The sequence below is a fragment of the Pelodiscus sinensis genome, chromosome 7 (genome assembly GCF_049634645.1).
Source record: "Pelodiscus sinensis isolate JC-2024 chromosome 7, ASM4963464v1, whole genome shotgun sequence".
In the NCBI taxonomy this organism is placed as follows: domain Eukaryota; kingdom Metazoa; phylum Chordata; order Testudines; family Trionychidae; genus Pelodiscus; species Pelodiscus sinensis.
In genome coordinates, this window is record NC_134717.1 from 32,739,271 (window position 1) to 32,755,897 (window position 16,627).

Below are 16,627 nucleotides of genomic sequence, written 5' to 3' on the forward strand. Positions count from 1 at the left end.
TTTAATAAAAAAGTTTTAAAAGGCTTGACCCTGCACGGAACTGAGCCTGCAGAGACCACCCCAACAAAGCACTTAAGCAGTACAAGCATGTGATTAGTCTTACTAACTTTGAACCTATAAGCTTCAGCTACATATGAGCTCATTAGCATTAAATGGTAATTAAATAGTTATTAACTTTGAGTAAAAAGAGAATTAGTGCTATACGTACCTAAGAAATCAACAAACGAAATAAGCCAAAGCTTGATCTGGTTATCTTGACCACAAGATGCCATTCGGAAGTATCTGGAACCTTGTTCTCCATCTGATAAAATGAAAATGTTTTAAAGTTTTAATCAGAAGCACTAAAAAGAATGTGACAGACCAGCTTCCACATTCCTAGTATCTTTTAAAAGTGCGGATGAAAATAATTCTATATAAATTACTATTATGATTTTGCAATCAAGGTAAACCATATAGCAGATAACATATTCAAGTGTTGTTTCATGAATACTACACGTGGAAGAAACCCAACATTGAGCAGTTATGACAAGAATGAGATAGAAGTCAAAGCTAAATATGTACCACCAATCATACAAGATAATTTCTTCCTGAAGGCACCCCTCTCCAACTCCCATGCTACAGTGCAGAAAAGATTCTGCTTGTTATTTAAAGTTTTTAAAAACTCTGTATTCTTGTCATAACACCACAAAAAACAGTGGCTTTGATGTGGATTTGGACTGATTTTTTTTGCAAAGAATGTAACAGCCCGATAGAAAAAAAATGGGTACTTGCCTCATAACAATTGTTCTTTGAGATGTGTTGCTCATGTCCTTTCCATGTAAGTGTGTGCACGCCGCATGCATGGATTGTTGGAGAGTTTCCCTTAGTGGTACCCGTCAGGACAGCGGGGGAGCCACCTGGAGTGGGGCCGTTATAGCAGCACATATATACTGTTGGCCCTCCACCTCCTCAGTTCCTTCTTGCTGGAACACTCCAGCGTAGAGGAGATGGGGGGTAGGATTTGGAATGGACATGAGGACATCTTGAAGAAAAATAGTTACGAGATGTAAGTAACTGTTTTTTCTTCTTCGAGTGATTGCTCATGTCCATTCCATGTTGGTAACTCCAAAGTCATGGAGGCAGGGTTGGAGAATACAGAGAAACAGACTAAAACACTGCTCTGTCAATCACTGCACCATCCCTAGCCTGTTGCGCTATGGCACAGTGACTTGTGAAAGTATGCACTGAAGACCAGGTGGCTGCCTTGCAGATCTTCACAATAGGCACCTGGGTCACTAAAACAGCAGATGAAGCTTGGGCCCTAGTGAAGTGGGATGTAATAGGAAGGGCAGGAACATGCACCAGCCTGATGCAGGAGGTGATCCAGTATGATATACACTGAGCTGACACTGGCAAACCCTTCATCCTGTCAGCTATGGACACAAATAACTGGAGGGCCTTATGAAATGGTTTTCTCCTATCCAAATAAAAAGCCAAAGCTTGCCTATCATCTAAGATGTGTAGAGCTTGCTCTGTTCCAGATCCATGAGGTTTTTGGGTAGAATACGGGTAAAAATATATCCTGGTTGACATGGAAATGAGACACCACCTTAGGCAAAAAGTCTGACCTTGTCCTTAAGGAAGACTGTATATGGAGGAGTGGGGGTGTACAGGGAAGGCCCACAATACCAAAACCCACTTAGCAGAAGTAATGGCCACAAGGAACGACATCTTCCAGGACTGGTGCAACAGCGAACACGTCGCTAATGGCTCAAAAGTGGAAGCCATTAATTTATTGAGTACCAGGTTAAAGTCCGGGGGGGAAGAGGCAGACACACCTGAGGATATACCCTGTTCAACCTCTTAAGGAAGCAGCATACCACAGGATCTGCAAAGACAGACTTACCCCGGGACCCTCAGTGAAAAGTCAAAATGGTGGCCAGGTGCACCCTGACCAAGGAAGGGGCAAGGTTTTAAGATGCAGAAGGTAATCTAAAATAGCAGGGACAGGGCTAACAGTGGGCTATGGTGGTGGGAGACAAACGGAGCCTCAGAACGGCCTCCTTTATTGCTAGGATGCAGGCTGTAGACAGGAATTCTTTGGCCACTGTTGTGTCAAGGCAAACCCCCACAAATTCTATCCTTTGGGTGGGGGTCAGGGTGGATTTGGCCTCATTTAGGATGAAGCGTAACCTGAGGAAAGACTCCTTGACTAGGGATATGTGATCTAAAACATGGGAAGGAGAAGTTGTCTAGATACGGGTACACATGAACCCATCTTTTCCACAGAAACACAGCCATAACTGCCATAAATTGTGAACACCATGGGGATGTAGAAAGGCCAAAGGGGAGAGCCATAAACTGATAATGATCCTGACCTACTGTGAACCAAAGGAAGTGCCTGTGAGGGTCTGCAACAGAGATGTGGAAATAGACATCTTTGAGATTGACGACAATGTACCAATCTCCCATGGCTAGAGAAGGGATGACAGACCCAGCGTTACCATCTTGAACTTTGACTTTACTATGAAGACATTTAGGCTCCTTAGGTCCAAGACAGGATGAAACCTGCTTTTGGGACCAAGAAGCAGTGGAAGTAGAACCCCTTACCCCTGTGGCCCACCAGGACCTCTTCCACAGCTCTGCGATTGAGGAGCTGTTGCATCTCCAACTTGAAAAGATGCTCATGAGAGGGGTCGCTGAAGGAGGATGGGGTAGGATGATGGGAAGGGGGGCAGGAGCAGAATGGGATGGAGTGTCTGCTTCGCACCTTGCCTAGGACCCAGAAGTCTATCGTGATAGACGACCTGGCATGGTGGAAGGGGATAGCCAATTGGTGAAAGGCCATTTAACTGTGGCTGGTAAGCTGTCCCTGTGCGAACCTTCAAAGGCTCAACCTGGGACCCTGAAGCTTATTAAAGGGGCCTGAACCACAGTCAGAGGAGGAATGGGACTGCTGTCTTCTGTTCCTGTTGTTGTAAAACCCTTTGCATCTAGATAAATCCACCCTGTTGCTCTGCTGGAATGGGTGAGAAGGGGCCCTACGGAAGGAACATCTCTGTGGGGTCAGAGCGTGGATTCCTAGGGACTTAGAGGTTGCCCTAGAGTCCTTCAACCCATGGAAGCTGGTGTCAATGCACTCAGAGAAGAGGCCCATGGCCTTGAATGGCAGCTCCTGGGTAGTGGTCTGGAATGCCTACTGGAATGCCAGAAATCTGGTGGAATGCCAGAAATTTGGAGCTAAGTGTTCCACCTCAAGACCAGCCCAGTCGCCATGGCATGAGCCGCCGCAACTGCAGCATCCAGAAGCGCTGCTCAGGACATGACCTTGCCCTCCTCAGACGGGGCCTTGCACAGCTGCCTGGAGTCCTGGCGCAACAGATCTTCAAATTTATCTATCACTGACCAGGATTGAAGGTGTACCTGCTCAGGAGCACCTGTTGATTGGCGAGCAGGAGTCCCTCTGAAGCATAAGCCTTGCTACCCAAAAGGTTTGATTTTTTGGCCTCCTAATTTTTAGGTGTAGGAGTGAGCTGACCCTAAGCATTCATAGTGTTTGGCAGATTTGCTGCACTGACTGGCCTGAGGCACTGTGGTGGCATGAGCAGTGCCCAGAGCGGAAACAATGTTGGCAATGGAAACCAAAATGGAATCAGATTGATGGCACTTAATAGGTACGTTCTAGTAAGGAGGAGAGGATGGAAGATGATAATATATGGGTAAGATCAGATGAGAAACAGTCAAATGAAAAAGTGCACCATTCAAACACATCAGGAAATGGCAGACAGCTAAATAGTAACAAATGTTTAAAGTGCTTATGACAAATGCTAGAAGTCTAAAAAATAAGATGGGTGAACTAGAGTGCCTCATATTTAAGGAGGATATTGATATAATAAGCATCACAGAAACGTGGTGAAATGAGGACAATCAATGGGACACAGACATACCAGGGTACAAAATATATTGGAAGGACAGAACAGATCATGCTGGTGGGGGAGTGGCACTACATGTGACAGAAAATGTAGAATCAAATGAAGTAAAAATCTTAAATGAACCAAAATGTTCCATAGAATCTCTATGGATAGTAATTCCATGCTCTAATAAGAATAAGAATATAGCAGTAGGGATATATTACTAACCCTCTGACTAGGATAGTAATCGTGACTATGAAATGCCACTGGAGATAAGAGAGGCTATAAAAATACAAAACTCAATAATAGTGGGGCATTGCAACTATCCCCATATTGACTGGATACACATCTCAGGATGGGATAAAGTTTCTTGACACCTTAACTGACTGCCTCCTGGAGCAGCTAGTTTTGGAGAGGAAATTCTTGATTTAGTCCTAAGTGGAGCATGGCATTTGGATCAAGAGGATTTGGTTCAAGAGGTAAATAAAATATAACTGGACTGCTTGGAAATAGTGACCAAAATGTAATAACATTTAATATCCCTGTGGCAGGAAAAACACCTCAGCACCCCAATACTGTGGCATTTAATTTCAGAAAGGTGAACTACACAAAAATGAGGTTAGCTAAACAGAAATTAAAGGGTACATTGCCAAAGTAAAATCCTTGCAAGCTGCATGGAGATTTTTCAAAGACACTGTAACAGAGGCCCAACAGAACTGTATACTCCAAATTAAAAAAACACAGTAAAAGAACCAAAAAAGTGCCACTGTGGCTTAACAAGTAAGTAAAAGAAGCAGTGAGAAATAAAAAGGCATCATTTAAAAAGTGGAAGTTAAATCCTAGTATGGAAAACAGAAAGAAGCATAAACTCTGTCAAAGTGTAAAAATACAATAAGGAAAACCAAAAAGGAGTTTGAAGAACAGCTAGCCACAAACTCAAAAATAACAAAATGTTTTTTAAGTACATCAGAAGCAGGAAGCCTGCTAAAGAACCAGTGGAGCCACTGGATGATTGAAATGCTAAAGAAACACTCAAAGACAACAAGATCATTGCGGAGAAACAAAATGAATTATTTGCTTCAGTCTTCATAGCTGAGGATGTTAGGAAGATTCCCAAACCTGAGCCATTCTTTTTACGTGACAAACCTGAGGAATTGTCCCAAACTGAGGTGTCAGTATAGGTGGTTTTGGAACAAACTGATTAACTTAACTGTAACAAGTCACCAGGACCAGATGGCATTCACCCAAGAGTTCAGAAAGAACTCAAATGTGAAAGTGCAGAACTATTAACTGTGATTTATAACCCATACTTAAAACCAGCTTCTGTACCTAATGACTAGAAGATAGCTAATGTGATGCCAATAAAAAGGCTTTAGAGGTGATCCTGGCAATTATAGTCTGGCAAATCTAACGTTAGTACGGGGCAAATTAATTGAAACTATAGTTAAGAATAGAATTGTTAGTCACATAGATGAACATAATTTGTTGGGGAAAAGTCAACATGGATTCTATAAAGGGAAATCATGCCTTACTAATCTACTAGTAAGTTCTACTACTAGAGTTCTTTGAGGGGGCCAACAAGGGGGATCTAGTGGATCTAATGTACTTAGGTTTCCAGAAAACCTTTGAAATGGTTCCTCACCAAAGGCTCTTCGGTAAAGTTAGTTGTCATAGGATAAGAGGGAAGGTTGTCATGGATTGATAACTGGTTAAAAGACAGAAAAGAAAGGGTAGGAATAAATAGTCAGTTTTCAGAATGGAGAGAGGCAGTTAGTAGTGCCCTCAAGGGACCAATCCTATCAATCTATTTATAAATGATCTAGAGAAAGGGGTAAACAGTGAGGTGGCAAAATTTGCAGACGATATTAAACGGCTCACGATAGTTAAGAACAAAGCAGACTGTGAAGAGCTTCACAAAATTAGATGACTCGGCAACAAAATGGTCAATGAATTTTAATGTTGATAAATGCAAAGTAATGACATTGGAAAAAATAATCCCAACTACACAAACAAAATGATGGGGACTAATTTACTATAACCAGTCAGAGAGATCTTAAGTCATTGTGGATAGTTCTCTGAAACCATAAGAACATACATAAGAAGGAACATACTAGGTCAGGGGAAAGGTCCATCTAGCCCAGTATCCTGTCTTCCCAACCGTGGCCAATGCCCCAGAGGGAGTGAACAGAACAGGCAATCATCACGTGATCCCTCTCTTATCATCCATTTCCAGCCTCTGACAAGCAAAAGCTAGGGACAGCATTCCTGCCGATCTTGGCAAATAGCCATTGATGGACCTAACCTCCATGAATTTATCTATTCTTTGAACTCTGTTCAAGTCCTGATCTCAACAACATCTTCTAGCAAGGAGTTCCACAGGTTGATTGCGTGGTGAGTGAAGAAAAACTTCCTTTTATTTGTTTTAAACCTGCTATTTATTAATTTCACTTGGTAACCCCTGGTTCTTATGTTATGGGAACAAGTACATAACTTTTCCCTATTCATTTTTTCCACACTAGTCATGATGTTATAGACCTCTATCATATCCCCCATTAGTCTCCTCTATTCTAAGATGAAAAGTCCCAGTCCTTTTAATCTCTCTTCATATGGAACCCCTTCCAAATCTCTAACCATTTTTGTTGCCCTTTTCTGAACCTTTTCTGATCCCAATACATCTTTTCTGAGATGAGGCAACCATATCTGTACGCATTGTTCAAAATGTGGGTGTACCATGATTCTATATAGAGGCAATAAAATATTCTCTGTCTTATACTCTATCAATTTTTCAAGGATTCCTAAACATCCACTCAATGTGCAGCAGGCAGTCAAAAAAGCAAACAGAATGATGAGAATAATTGAAAAAGGAAATAGAGAAAAAGACAGAAAATATGTGGTCACCACATCTCAAAAAAAGATATATTGGCATTGGAAAAAGTTCATAAAAGAGCAACAAAAATTATTAGGGATTTGGAACGGGTACTATATGAAGAGAGATTAATAAGACTGGGACTTTTTACCTTAGAAAACAGGAGACTAGGGAGGGATATGACAGAAGTCTATAAAATCATGACAGGTGTGGAGAAAGTGAATTTAATTTGGGGTCACCAAATTAAATTAATAGGTAGCAGGTTTAAAACAAATAAAAGGAAGTTTTTCTTCACAAAGTGAAAAGTCAACCTGTGGAACTCCTTGCCAGAGGAGGTTGTGAAGACCAGGAATTTAACAGGGTTTAAGAAAGAAATACATAGGTCCATCAATACTCAGTCAAAATGGATAGGAATGGTGTCCCTATTCTCTGTTTGTCAGGGGCTGGAAATGGATGACAGGAGTAGGAATGTTAAATATAGTTTAATTAACTAATTGACAAGTCGATGGATTTTCCATAGATTAGTCTATAAGCAGGGGAGCCACAGTGGAGTTAGCAGCCTGGACCAGGAACTAACTCCACTGCAGCTCTGCCTTTTAAATATATTAAAAGCTGATAGGCTCTTAATACATTTAAAAATCAGAAGCTTAGCAAGGGGGGACCCAGCACGAGCCAGGACAGCTGATTACCAGCTTGTGCTGGGTCCCCCCTGCTGAGCTTCTGATTTTTAAATGTATTGCCCAGAGGCTCTTAATACATTTAAAAAGCAGAGTTGGCGTGTCTGGCACTGGGCATGAGTTGGGAATCAGCTGATTCCTGGATCGCACCCAGTCCCCGCTACTCCCCTGCCTCCTGCGGAGACAATGCTGGTGGGAACTGGCTTTTAAGCTGGCTCTCACTGGCTCCTGGTCTTCACCCTTGCTGCCTCTACTAGAGGCAGCAAATGGGGGGAGGGAGCTACCAGTCGAGGAACTAATCAACTATCTGATAAGCTTTTGCTTATTGGATACTTGTCTAGTTGCTTACATACCTAGATAGAAGAGGGATGACTTGATTCTCTGTTTCTGTTCACTCCCTCTGGGGTATCTGGCATTAGCCACTGTCGAATGACAAGATACTAGGCTAGATAGACCTTTGGTGTGACCCAGTATGGCCATTCTTATGAGTCTGCCAACCCCTGGTCCTTCAAATAAAGCAGATAGTTTAACTACAAAGACGACTAACAACGGGGAGAAGACAACAGCTGACTGGAGCAGAGCTGTTCTGAAGCACTGTCACTGGCAACAAGAAGGGACTGAGGGTGGGGGCACAGAGAGCCTCTTATACTACACCAGGGAGGCATCACTCCAGGGGCAGAAACACTTCCCTACTGATACTGCTAGGAGAAAAACTTCCAGCACCAGTGTATACGGCGAGCACACACACCTATTAAGGAATGGGCATGAGCTAGCATTCAAAGTGCTAATACAGATTAGCTATTTCATTTTAATAAGCACTTGGGGGAAGTGAAGACATAGACCTAGCAAAGGCAAGGTCATAGTAAACTCTGAGTTGAGGTGAAGAGGTGGCCAAGAATTTTATTTGAAGAAATAGCCTTATAAAAGAAATATTAAGTGTTGCTTGTCAAGTGCTTTGGCATTCCCTGGAATATGAAAGGAATTGTTCCCCAGGAAAACATCACCTTTACTTTCCATCAATCATTTATAACAAAGAAGAAAGCAATAGAATGAATAGAACAAATTATGCATACTGTGCATTCTACAGATCAAAAACATTGCTACTGACTCTGTTTCCGCATGTTTTTCTAGTAATGCTTAGAATTAATTTTCAGTATTTTTTTATTCACTATTGAGATTTTTCAAGTTAGGATGCTTGACTTTAAATAGAAAAAAAGCATAGTTTTCTATCTTGCAAACTGCAGGTTAACCACACAATCCTTACCATGATGAGAAGCAAAAGCTATCTATAAAGTCGATTCAATTCTAAGAAGCCAATTAGTAAACAACCACAGGAAAGGGAGATGATTTGATGTACTTGGCAGGATCGAAACAGAAGTATGGCTGTTAGTAGTTTTCCCAAATGAGAAGAAAACCATCTACAGTGCATCACTGTCAGAATAAAAAGAAACTATAATGATAATATATGTCAGAGAAATAGACGACTCAAAAAAATAAAAAATGAAATCTATACACAGAAATAAAGGTTGAGTAGAAATCTAGAGTAGAAAAGAAAAAAGTACTGAATTTTGGAAATCTTAAACAATGTAAGCTATTAAACCATATATTTTATGCACTAGCCTGGGAATTTGAAAAAACAAACTCCCATTTAACACAGCTAATTACTTAAATACAACAAAAAAGGGTGGAATTTATCAAATCAAACCTTTTTTCCAGAGCAATTAAAATCTGTATCTTCTGGGGAGAAAAGTGTTAAGATGCTAATTGACCATAACTAACTCCAACTTAAAGAAGAGAGAAGAATAATCTGTTACAAATAGCCTAATGGATAAAGAATAATCAGAAACTTTAGTTTCATGGGTGGTTCTCTGAATTAGGAGAAGTGAAGAAACTCAGTTTTAAAACAGATTTTCTTTTCATTACACTGCTAAGCACTGCTTTTATAAGTTTTGTAACCTTAAAGACGGCTAGTAATAAAACAGCAAAAAAAATACAAGCTCCCACAATATTTTATTTAAACAAAATACAATCACTTTTCAAACTACACTATTGGGACCAACCCAAAAAAATCAATTTGTAATATGCAGGGAAATAAACATTTTCTTGCTCATTTCTTCCCTACAAGGGAGAACTGGCATTACTATTGGCACAATTTTTAAAAATCTACAAAGTAATCTCTTTTTGGAACATTTTTTGCAAAACCACGATCCACTTTAGCGGAAAGGAAAGCATAGGAACTAAAGTGTAATTCTTAGCTCATAACTGAATGTTCAGAGGGTACGTCTACACTAGCTCGTTAGTTCAAGCTAGGTAAGGTAATGAGGGCAAGCAGAGTTGCAAATGAAGCCCGGGATTTAAATACCCCGGGCTTCATTTGCGTGTTCCCGGGCGCCGCCATTTTTAAATCCCCCTTAGTCCGAACTCCATTCCACGAGGAGTAACGGTAGTTCGAATTAGGAGCTTTAATTCGAACTACCTACTCTGTGCCGCGTGTAGCCGCGGGCACGGAGTTCGGACTAAGGGGAGATTTAAAAATGGCAGCGCCCGGGAACATGCAAATGAAGCCCAGGATATTTAAATCCCGGGCTTCATTTGCAACTCCCCTGCCCTCATTACCCTTCCTATCTCGAACTAATGAGCTAGTGTAGAAGTACCCTGAGAGTCTTTCCCCCTTTTTACAGATTTTATTTAAACATCAAGCCTATTCTTCTATCCTGGCAGAATAATTCAGTGCCATCCCTGACAACTTGGAAATTACTCCGCTTATTACTGTGTACCTTTCAGTGGACACACACTTAATTTATTTGGTATTATTAATTGCTAACCTTTCATTCAGGAGCATATGATTGCTTTCCACTTTCTCAGCTTTCTTCCATCCCTGTCTCTTTGCAGCAGGTGATAGCGCTTTCTGTAATATATTATCTTTAAGTGTAACCAATGCCATTGGGTAGTATGAAACATGCTTACTGTAGAAGAATTATTTTTTGGCATTTTAAAAATAGTGCCTGGCATATTTGTGAACTTTGAAAATAGAAATTTACCACTACATTGAAAGGTCATAAATAAACCCACAACATAATCTATAGACCTTGGGTTCATAAACGGATCTAAAAAAACGAAATAAAAAATGTGATTATTAAGGCAGGTTACATGCTAATAAATTATTGTCACTGAAACTAAGGTTCTTGTTTGATGTTATGGCCTCGCACAAAAAGCAATTCATTTATATGGCTTTCTAGCTCTTTATTAAATAAGTTTGTAATATAATTGTTTCCAAACAAAAAACATCAAGTCATCCGTGTCAGTCTTTCAACCTGTCAGACACCTGAATTTAAGGGCATCCCACCTTTTTCATTCTTCTGGATTGTCCTTCATTTCTATTTGTGCATTTCTGCTGGTGAGGTAATTACTGTTCTCTGTGCTCTAATACAGAGACAGCAGAGTGGAGGGCAGGTGGCTGTGACTTCAAAGCCAGCTTCCTGAATGTGGATCTGAGGAAGTGGGTCTGGCCCACGAAAGCTCATCATCTAATAAACCATCTTGTTAGTCTTTAAAGTGCTACATAGTCCTGTATTTTGTTTTAGCTACACCAGACTAACACGGCTACACTTCTATCACCATAAAGAGATGTGTGCATGGCAGGACTAGCTGACCTAGCCTATTCACATCCCACCCCCTATGGAGACATCCTGGCTTTAGGAATAAACACTAGTGTGGCGGAGCCTTCCTGATGCCATCTCTGCCATTCTTTAAAAGAAGATGAGGACCACTGACACTTCAAGTAGGGAGCCAAGCCTTAATGAACCACACACTGTGTTGTATCTATGACCCCAGAATTTCACTCCAGTTCTGCTCTGACTCTACAGACATTTTCAAATGCCTCTGCTGCAGCTTATGATTTTGCCAAGCAGTGGCAGAGTATAAACAAGAACACTGGTCAATATCACTTCTATTATTCAGAACCTTGGAGAAAGCAATGAAACCATCAAGAATGAGGGGTCAGGACTGATATAGGAGACAAAGACTTAAAAGCCAGGTATAAAGTGACCAAGGGAAGTTAACTAACAAGGGGAAGCAAACAGAGGAGTTTGAGAGGAAGTTTGTAGGAGGGGAAAAAGAATAAAATCAACATGGTTTGGAAAGGCCTCCTCACTAATGCCATCATTGTTTCCAGTTTCTGGCTTCTCCACCTGTATCTGTATCTAGACAGAGACTTTGACCATGGATGCCTCTATGCAAGTTCTGATGTACACTTGCACAGACTGTGCACTGCATTTCCCTACCACAAAAAGCCATGATGGAAAGGCCAACCTGCATGAGAGGTGTTTATTGGTAGAATCTCTCAGGACACAGGTGGGAAAGCTCAAGGAGGGAGTAGTTAAGAGGAGTATCTATCAATAGGTCACACAACTGATTGATGGCAGCCATTAATGCCTTCCAACATAAGAAAACCCATCTCATCTCTGCTACCCTCCCAATAAAGTTTAACATGTTACCCTGCCAATGACTTCACTTCCAGACAGAAAGCAGAATGGGGAAGACTGGGAGGATGCATGGGGAGCACACAACACCTACCATGCAGAGTGGGGCAATGGGGTTGTAGGGGGCAGTACCCTTGGCATGGAGGAAAGGAAGTAATGAGGATTCAAAAGGAGTCCTTGCCATGGGGGAGAAAGGAGACACTGCTGTTGGGATGGAGGAGGGTAGAGGGAAAGGAGGTAAACTCCCTGCCATTGAGACAGCAATGAGGGAGCGTGTCATGGGAGAAGAGGGATCCACGGAACACCTGCCACGAGGGGGGTAAGGTCGGAGGAAGAGGAAATGAAGCACATAAAACCCTTAAAAGACAATAAATGGTGTGTACAGTAAAACTCCATTAGTCCGGCATCCAATGCTCCGGCATTCCTGATGGTCCGGCACCATCAGGAACCCAGAAGTGCTCAGGGCAGCAGGACAATTGGAGCTGCTCTGCGCCCGGCTTCCCCGATTCAGCCGCTGCTGAAACTGACCAGCAGCTGAATCGGGGAAGCCGGGGGCAGAGAAGCTGGGGTGCTGTCGATTTGGTCCTGTAGCGCTGCCCCTCGGGGCTGCGGGACCAATCCGGCAGCACTCCAGCTGCTCTTGGGGATACCCGGAGCAGAGCAGCCGGAGTACTACCAGGTTGGTCCCACAGCACCGAGGGGCAGCGCTAGGGGACCAACCCAGCAACACCCCAGCTGCTCTGTCCCAAGCGTCCCCCATTCAGCAGCTGCTGAAACTGACCAGCAGCGGCTGAATCGGGGACGCCTGGGGCAGAGCCGGACTATCAGAAGCGGGGGCTATGAGAAGTCTGGGGTGGCATCCCCCCCACCCCTCACAGCCCCCCCCTCCAATAGTCCGGCATATCTGATAATCCGACACCTCCTGGGTCCTAAAGGTGCTGGATTATCGGAAGTTTACTGTACTTTGTATGGCGGGGCACATACTACTTCTGGTGTAGGGAACAAGGAAAGCCACTCAAACCCCTGCCATTGAAGGAATGGAGGACACGAGGGGTTGGTGAGAAATGCAGTGTACACAGAATCTCTGGTATGGGAAGTGAGAATGTGGAACTCTCCCATGGGAGGAGAGGGACACACAATCCCTAGCAGGAGAAAATTGGAGGGCAGTCGGAGGAAATTCATTTTAAAAAGGAAGGATGAAAATGTGGCGCACAGCTTGTTGTGGGGCGGGATGGGAGGCAGGAAACAGCAGAAATTAAAGAACCCTTGAAGTGTGCGATGAAGCTTGGTCTATACAAACTGCAAAGGTACAACTATCTAGTTAGATTTCTTGATAATTTCTTCATCATCAGCTAGAGCATAAGGGGAAATGAGGGCCACTAATAGTAGTCTGAAACTTCAAGAACACTTCTACCTGCTATTCAGTCCTGAGCACTGATGATAAAATAATTATTTAAAATATTAAAGTAACTAACCAGAAACTGTGTGCGAAGAAAAATCACAGCAGGTGACACCAAGATCATGTGCTTTTTCATTATACAAGCACCGCATTTTATCATCCCAAATGGTTAAATCTCCACATGATGATCCAGTGACAAAGAGATTTCCATTAGGAGAAAACGCACAGGCCACCAGGGAACCATCCTTAACACTCCCAGATCTGAAAATCAAGAGAATAAAGGATTGAGTTTAGGGAATGTAATACTTTTGATCTCTAACAGCTATATGACACAGGAGAATAGTGAAAAACTGAACTACTACTTAATATGGAGCTTAAAAAGCATAATAAGGGTTAGAAGATGACAAACTGCACAAACTTGTAAAATAGGCTCATATAAAACATATGCACAAAGATTTGTTCTCTGACCACAAAAGGAGAATGGGAGATGTTACCCGAAGGCAATAATCTGACACAGTAATAAAATGAGCCCTGAGTTAAAGTTCACCTTCATGGGTTTAGTATTCCAAAGAGCAGGATACTGAGAAAATTACAACTCAGACACTTATCTAAGTCAAAGATGAACACACAACCATCACAACAGAGACTTAAATATACATAAACAGAAAAATATAAATATAAAATTAGACAAGTTTTAGTCTTGTCAGATCTGGATTTTATTCCCTGCAAAACTCAAGCATAGATTCATATTATATATCTAAGAGAATAATATTTTCCAGTTTAGGACAAGGGGCTATTTCTGAAAAACAGAAATGCAAAAAGAAAAATGTCTGAAATAGGGATGTAAGTGATTAGTCAATGAGTCAACTATCCGATAAGCAAAAGCTTCTCGGATAATCAAGAAGTACCTTGACTAGTCGCTTCCCCACCTTTGCTGCTTCTATCAGATGCAGCAGCGGGAGGCGGTGGGCTTAAAAGCTGGTTCCCCCCAGCACTGTTTCTGCGGGGGCAGTGAAGTAGCAGGGATCAGGTGCAAGCTGAGAATCAGATGATTCCCGGCTCATGCCTAGCCCCAAACACTGTGACTCTGCTTTTTAAATGTATAAGAACCCACCAGCTCTTAATACATTTAAAAGACTACAGCACAGGAGGGGGGACTTGGCATGAGCAGGAATCAGCTGGCCCGGCTGGTGCCGGGTCCCCCCCACTGGACACCAGCCTTTTAGATGTATTAAGAGCTGGCTAACCCCACTGTGGCTCCCCTGCTTACTGGGGACACAATAAGTTAATTAACCTATATTTAACATCCCTAGTCTGAAAAAAAACCTGATTTATATTTTTAAAAATCTTTTTAAAACAAAGTCAGTCCAAAGGATTTTTTTTAAATTTCATTTTTAATTATTTTCACACTGAGGGTTGCCAAGTTTTAGCTAGGAACAAATTTGCATAACTCACTTTAAAAAAAAACTATAAAAATAGGAGTTTATAGTGGATATGAAGGTTTGTGGTGCCTACTTTCTATTGTCAGGCCACTAGCTCACACTCACACTCTGTCTTCACTCAGGTCCAAAAGCCCAAAGAAGTCAATGGAAAATCTCTCATTGGCTTCAATGGTGTCTAGATCAGACTCCAAATGGGAAAATGGTGGCCCACAAGCAACAATTCTGATCTGAGGGACAAAATTTATTTTATCTGTGCTGTATGGAGTACTGTGCTGTGGTACAGTTGGTGATTTTCTTTTGTGGATACCAGTTTTAATTTATTTTCAGATGTGCCAAAAATTAGGTGCCTCTTACGGTTTTACAAATATAATTAATAAACGAAATGGAACATCCTTCTCCAAACAGACATAGAGCTATTCGTACTTGGAAGCAAGGTTTCCTCTAAGCTGCACAGCAGCACGGACACGCAGCTGCTTAATGAGCCCAAACAATAGGGACACGTCCCTCCCCTCCCTACTTGCTGTGAAAGACTCGTTGCCCTGTTCTCAACATGGAACTGCTGCTGTAGCTGACAGAGAGGTGCACCTTACCCAGCCAGGCAACTTCATGCACAGCAGCCCTGAGCCCGTGTTGGCCTCATTAAGCAGTTACAGGGCTGTGCTGCTGCATAACTTAGAAGGAACTTTGCCTTCTATTATATCCTTAACCACAGCATCACACTAACACAAATATACTCCCCACATCTTTACTAGAGATGTTAAAATGTGGATAAACGTGTAACCACTGAAAAACTCGGCAGTTACACGGTTGCGTTCATCTGCAGCGGCAGCTGGCTCCTTAGGAGCTGGTGTGCTCCAGAACTCATCTTTTAATTTTTTAAGACAGAAGTTAACTTTCATGGTTAAACGCAAGCTTTCATCCTGCTCCTGGGAAGTCGGATACCACCCCACTCTGCTGCCGCTGATACAGGTTTATCAGTTAACCGTTTGCATGGTTATATGTTCAAATTTTTACTCTTTACAAGTGCCCCTCACTTTCCTCAATGCCAGCTAAAGTTGAGACACCCTTCCTTCCTCCAGGAAAAAAAAATCTAATGAAATCTTTCTTTGCAAATGCTTATGTCATTTACTGATTTTCTTCTGAGGGAAACCAGAGTAGTCATCACAATGGATATAAATCAGTTATACATACAGCATTCCAACTATGGAAACTTAATTATCAACTGTTTGCTCTATCTTAAAGGTTATCTAAAGGCTTAGGAAAACTGAATCTGGGTTTTTTGATATGGAGGAGTAATATGAAAGTTACAACAAATAGCACTTTGCACTAATAGCATAGTCACATGACTATGACATTAAGTGTACTAAAACCAAACTAATAGGTAATTATTCACAGGGCTTGACAAATCAGGCAATCTACTCACCCGTGGCAAGTAGATTTTAGCCCGGTGCAGCCGCGCAGCGCGGTCAGCGCATGTGCAGCGCAATCTGCGCATGCGCAGCGTGCGCTTCCACATGGCTGGCGAGCAGGCCTCGCTGCCACTTGGTGAGCCCTGATTATTCACATAGACTTGATTAAGATTTTTCTGTTTCTCTTGCAGCAGTTAATTACATGACATAAACTGTGTGATAGAGTCATTGTTTACTCTACTCTGCTTTAAAACATTAGTAATATCATGAAATACTGCAGAAGAGACAAGCGACCATAGGTCTTGTATTTGGCAGGTAAATAAATGATGAAATTTTTAACTATCTTTCTCTCAGCTGTATTTTGTTGTAATTTTTAAATGCACAAATTAGGCCCCATGTCTTTAAAGGTCTGAGATCAGTGTGCATTTTTGGGGTATTCAACTGTGCATGCCGATGCCCAATT

The 16,627-nt window shown here is 42.0% G+C and overlaps 1 protein-coding gene across 4 annotated transcripts in view; it reads right to left on the reverse strand.

Annotated features, from left to right (window-relative positions):
• The window catches only part of WDSUB1 (WD repeat, sterile alpha motif and U-box domain containing 1), an 86,408-nt gene that overhangs the window by 60,844 nt on the left and 8,937 nt on the right, over nucleotides 1-16,627 (reverse strand). For all 4 annotated transcript variants that reach the window (XR_012905173.1, XM_075933481.1, XM_075933480.1 and 1 more), the window contains exons 3-4: nucleotides 13,390-13,574; nucleotides 209-301 (exon numbers count right to left, since the gene is read on the reverse strand). Coding sequence is in view for 3 of the 4 variants with exons in the window: in XM_075933481.1 (XP_075789596.1) it covers nucleotides 209-301; nucleotides 13,390-13,574 (278 nt within the window). In the remaining variant the exon portion in view is untranslated. The remainder of the gene's footprint in view (nucleotides 1-208; nucleotides 302-13,389; nucleotides 13,575-16,627) is intronic.